This window comes from Opisthorchis viverrini (genome assembly GCF_000715545.1).
Source record: "Opisthorchis viverrini unplaced genomic scaffold opera_v5_171, whole genome shotgun sequence".
Taxonomy (NCBI): Eukaryota; Metazoa; Platyhelminthes; class Trematoda; order Opisthorchiida; family Opisthorchiidae; genus Opisthorchis; species Opisthorchis viverrini.
Window position 1 is genome coordinate 48,470 of NW_008751829.1, and position 5,602 is coordinate 54,071.

Consider the following 5,602-nt stretch of genomic DNA (forward strand, 5'->3'; position numbering starts at 1 on the left):
TGATGATGATGATGCACTATGTCACTTCCCGTCCAATGTTATTCTTTTCTTCACAATAAGGCTTTCAAATAAATCATAGTTGTACAGTAATGGAGCATGAGTGTTGAACACTGATGTCACGCTGTCGGTGATGGTGCTGATTATTCTCTGTAGACATGTGCCTTCGCTGCACAGCTGCAGGTAGTTGGTTTCAGATACCCACCAAGAACTGGTGAAAGGACGAATCACAGTCTATATGTGATGCACTACTCATAAGGTTGCTGAAAATTCTCCGACAGCCCACGACCGGTTTCGGCCTTTTTGTGGCTCATCAGGTGGGCAGAGTCCTCGAGTTTTCGGCAACTTTATGTTCTACTTCTTTTCGAGAAATACACTCATTTGAAAATTGATTTTTTTTTTTTTCGAGAGACTCCCCTGGAACCCAGCTGAATCTCTTGTTTGTGATGTCTCCGGACATTACAAATATACATGTATCGCGATATCTTGAATTTCGTAGCGACCAAAACACGAGGCGGCCTGGCGCAGCACATTCAGTTGCCTGGAAACATCACAGGCGAAAGATTCATCTGGGTTCCAGGTGAGTCTCAAATTAGCTTGCAACTGAGTCTATTTCGCGAATCAGAGTTGTTCGAACAACCAACGACGCTTATTGGGTTTCGGTGTCTGGGACATGCATTACGTACTCCCACACATCATCTACCAAAGAAATCGCTGTTTTTTAGTTTCGCTTTCCTTGACCTGAAAAGTTTGTTCTTGAGAGACTGATTACTCATGAGTAGGCAGAATGCTTCGTCGCCTTTCACAATCCTCAAGAGGGAATTTCTATGCTCCGAAACTGATTTGAAAAAGAAATTGGAGAAATTCGGCTGGAAACAGACGAATATGCAACAGTTGGATACAATCAGAAAGGATGTTTTGTGAAAACCATGAGCTGGTGTGCCACTGCACTACCATGTACGATGATGTTGCCTCCAACTCATGAAGCTGCTGCCCACGCCCGGTTTCGCCCTCCGTGCTGGGGCTCAGCAACTAGTCGAAGTCCCCGAGTCTACCTCAACCTTATGTTCTGCTTGGACCCAAATTACAGGAAACACTCAATTGTGTACTAATTTTTTTCAGCTGGAGACCCAAGTCAATGTCCGCTGTATCTCCCGTTTCTGATGTTTTTCACCAACTTATGAGTAGTGTGTGACGGACAATCATGATTTATTTGAAAGCGTTTTTGTGGGGAAAAGCATGAGAGTGGACATGGAAGGGACTTAGCACTGGCCTATCACAATCATTCCAGAGTGCTTACACCTCCAGAAACTCATTCAGGCAATGTGGGTCGAAACTGACAACAAGAACGCCAGTGACATTGATGAGCAGTCATATATTGAAGCATCGTCAACCAGACGAAGTAGGCCAGTAGCACCGACAGCACCCAAACTTTTCGCAAGCTATTTCATACTCCTCTGCCTGACCAAAGGTTGCACACCTTTATGCTTCCGCAATTGAATCGGACACAGAAAACAGCACTTTTCGGCAAACGATGGTTCGGCATGAGCAACACATGGCCTCACAAAATCTAGCTTCTGGTGACAGACACATTCTTCATTGGAAGTCCTTGTAACACAATCGAAAACTAGTTTTCTGATTTCCTCGTCGCGGATTCCTCGATATCAACCTATATGAGCTCTGGTCCTGAGACAACCATTGTCGAACACCCGAAAGACGTTTCAATTACGCTGCTCTCAGAGGTCAAATCTCACAAACATACAACCCTTCAGCATGTACTGTAGCCTGTCCGGGGTTGAGGGCTTGAGACTCCGGTCCTCCGAAAGAATGTGTGAAGATCGCCACGTGAGGAAGTATCTGGCGACAAGGTCTAGAAGTGCCGTCGCCCACCTCAACTCCCCAAGGACGAAGGCTATGGTGGTTTAAACACCTCTCACGCTTGGACGATGATGATATTTGCAAACTAACCTTGACCACCATATGAATTCTAGGATGGCCCTGTCACCGTGGAGGATAGCCGACGATGTGGACCACTATGGTTGTAGTCGATAAGGAGCGATTTTGTCTGTATAAGGTTCATGAAATCCGTCAATCGGATCAGCAATGGGTTGTGTGTATCTGACAGCCTCTTATCCTGACACTGTAGATGGTTGTTCAAAATGGAATTGGTTGGCTGGCATTACGTCACTGCCGTTTCCACAAAAATTCACCTGTTTAACCCAGTTCTGCTACTTCATATATGGAGCCCCGTTACCTGACCCAGTTTCTGGTCTTATTCGCAGAAACCACTACTGCCAGGAACAACAGCCACTCCATCCAGCACGTGGATACTTCAAAAGATTATCGATCGTAAGCACGTGACTTTGGCGACACATTAGGGAGGTGCTTGATGGCCACCGAAAACGAATATGTGCGCTGATTGAAGCGACTCATCATCATGGGTACTGAAAACACAATTTCTGGCATTTGCAGTTTCCAAGATAAGCCAGTCAGTAATTCACAGTCAGTATGTAAGTGAATTTTTAAAGAAATGAACCCCAATTACCCATTTGAAAGATCTCGTTCGAACAAACACAAAATCAGGGAATCTCACTGTCCCACTAAGCACACCCAACAGACAGGATCGATAAGCAACATCTTGGCAAGCGAGAGGAACAAAAAGAGCACTGGAATTGGGAACCAAAATTCGGCACCGAAAGCTTTAGGAATGACCAGATTAAGTTCTTCCGACTCGACTAAAGAAGTGCTAACCAAATCGATAACTATGTCAGACACAGAGCCAAAAACATCGACAGTTTCAAGCAAGAAGTCCTCCCAATCCCTTATCCAAGTCTGCCCAATTTGTAGTCGCTTTTATGGGTTAGCATCGATCGACATACACATGAGAGCATGTCAGCTCGCCGATGAACTGCACCGCAGACAACTGGAAGCCAAACAGGCCTGGGACAATAAACTCGTACGAAGACCAAGTCACCCCCCGGGAACTTTGTGCCATATTTGTGGTCGTCGATACACCCACGCATCGTTGAGTCTTCACACTCCCCGGTGCTTGAAACAATGGATTCAGTGGAACAAAATGTTACCGAAACGGAAGCAACACCGACAGATTCCAATCACACCAACACCGACGAGTGAAGAACTTCAGGAAAGAGTTGAAAAAGCGCATCGGAATGGGTTGACCTACTACGCACTTGCTGACGCTCTGGACGAGGTTATGCTGGAAGCAAGTTTGAGAAATAAGCTCCCAGTGGAACTGATACATACAAAATGAGACCTGAAAGTGACGAAAGAATTCAGAGAGAAAAAAACGTTCAAGGCCAAAAGAGGAGGAGAAACCGTTTCTGGGGCGATTTCTTTGTCGAAATCGCTCGCGCCGGTTGTTACACCGAAGCGAAAACATTGGAAAATTTCTCCATATGTAAATATCAAACGGATCTAGTGTCCAACTGCAATGTCATATGTATGGTTTTGAGTTCTCAAAACTTCATAACGGGGCACGTGTATTTCCTTTCTGATCCTGAAATTGCGTTACTCGAGTCATTCTTAGTTTGAAGGTAGAATGATCTGCATTTAGCTCTTCATCATTGTCAGCCGTAATGAACGCGTACTTGTCGTACAGTGGTTGTGGCTGCCACACTTTCGTTCACCGATGGTCTGAGGAGGTGGGTTAGATAGCTGCACATTGCAGGCGGGAGCTGATAAATTGGCGCATAGATCCAGCACTGTCAGTGAGCTGCCAAATGTGGGGGTTGGAAAAGGAGCCATGCATTGAAGGCAATAGCTTGGATGCACGAGCGCCACTGAGGGCGCGACTGGGCCATGTCTGACAATGTCTCTAACCATTGATATCACCCGTCTCGGGGTCTCTATTCAGGAATACGGCAGTGACTAGCGCAGCTGAGTTTGCCGTTAATGGCTTCTACACTTCACTTTCAAGTCATTATTTGACCGCCTCTGGCTCTCTTCTACCCTTCACGTGGTTGCGCGAAAAGAGCCCTTCGTGGAAGTCGGTCGACTGGCATACGCAGTACGTGGCCAAGTCAGAACGAATAGGTTCCCTCGGTGCTGACTAAAGTACCTAGGACCTTGTGAGAAACGAACCAACTCGATGTATGTCTGAGCACGTCTGAAATTCTACAGTATCGGTTAGTTTACAAGGCACCAACAAAAGATAATAGAAAGATAATCTTTCACGTTTAGAATCTTTTCGGTTCGTAGCTGCTAGTGCCTCCAGTGCGTCATTTTATACACCTCATCAGACTATTCATGCTTAAGGAACTAACATCGTTTCGCTCAAATTTTCGTTGCACAACGTACAAACTGCCGTCACCAAATCGCTCATTCGACGGCAGTTTTCAGGGTACCGGTGACGATAGCAGTCAAGAACGGCACCAAGCTTCTCCTTACCTATTTTGGCCTTGCCTGCTTGGTCAGTGAGTTCAGCTGGTCCCTGTTCAAATATTAGACCGCCTTATTTTCGATGGAGCTGCCCTAATGAGCCTGTGGACGAATTGCTTTTGGAGAACCATTTGTCTGCAATCAGTTGGAAATTATCTGGGACCAGCTGGGTAGTCATCGTTCCAGAGGGGTTTCGTAAATCCACCGATTGTTCATTAAATCCCTATGAAACCTTTTTTAGTTCTGTTATGCCTACGTTGGACTGACAAGTGCAGGGTGCGAAGGTTCAACCTGCGCTCGAATCGGCTGTCCGGCATGCCAGTTACTCAGACTACTGGACAGATCCATCACTGCGGTCGGTAGCACACATGTCATGTGATCCCCCCGCTTATCATCTGTACAAGACTTGCTTTTCTAAACTCCCCTTCTCCACTGGTTTTCCGCTACTAACCATGGTGATCAAACTTTGGAGTTCCGTTTCATATTTGTGGCTGTCTACCGTTAGCTTCATCTCTACTACCACCACAAATGCAGTACCGATCGGTCTTTTTTTCGATTTATACTCCTGATGACTTCATTCTCCCTACTAATGAAAGCGTGAACCATCTCGATTTTATTGTCTAATTCTTGTGAAACTTACGGAATCCTAATTTCTCGAATTACTGCCGAAGGGATCGAACATATGATGTGGCAGTTGTTAACTTCGGACTGTTGATCCCCAGGCAAATGTGATCGGACCCTCTGAGTTGGCAGTTGCTTCGACACAAGTTCACATTGTTCCTAGCGCGAGGAGGCTTTCAAATTTTCAGTTGACATTTTGTCCTGTAAGTTAAGACAATTTCCGTTGAAAAGCGAGAAGCACTGTAAATCTGTTCCACTCTTATTGGGAATCATCACCGGTGCGGATTTCACGAGTCTGCGGCTTGAAACACCCTCAAAGTCCGCACCGCTAAGATTCCCAACAAGGAAGAAACAGGCATTCAGAGCTTCTCAGCCTCTCAGCAAAGCTTGGCTTTGCCCAGAGGACGGAATTTCCATCAGCAAATTCACATTATCTGATGACTGCTTCAACCATCATCATTATTGTCAGTTGTAATAACCGCATACTTGTCCTCTTCCTCCTTATCATCATCATCATCTTCCGAATCATCAGCATCATCCGAATCATCATCATCATCATCATCATCATCATCATCATCATCATCAT

General features: G+C 45.6%; 1 protein-coding gene across 1 annotated transcript; it reads left to right on the plus strand.

Annotated features, from left to right (window-relative positions):
• Window positions 1–2,527: 2,527 nt before the first annotated feature.
• Window positions 2,528–3,268, plus strand: T265_07469 (hypothetical protein; the record flags this gene model as incomplete). The annotated part of the gene is made up of 1 exon (XM_009173002.1): window positions 2,528–3,268. One exon carries the CDS (start codon window positions 2,528–2,530, stop codon window positions 3,266–3,268), a length of 741 nt encoding a protein of 246 aa, XP_009171266.1.
• Window positions 3,269–5,602: the final 2,334 nt, after the last annotated feature.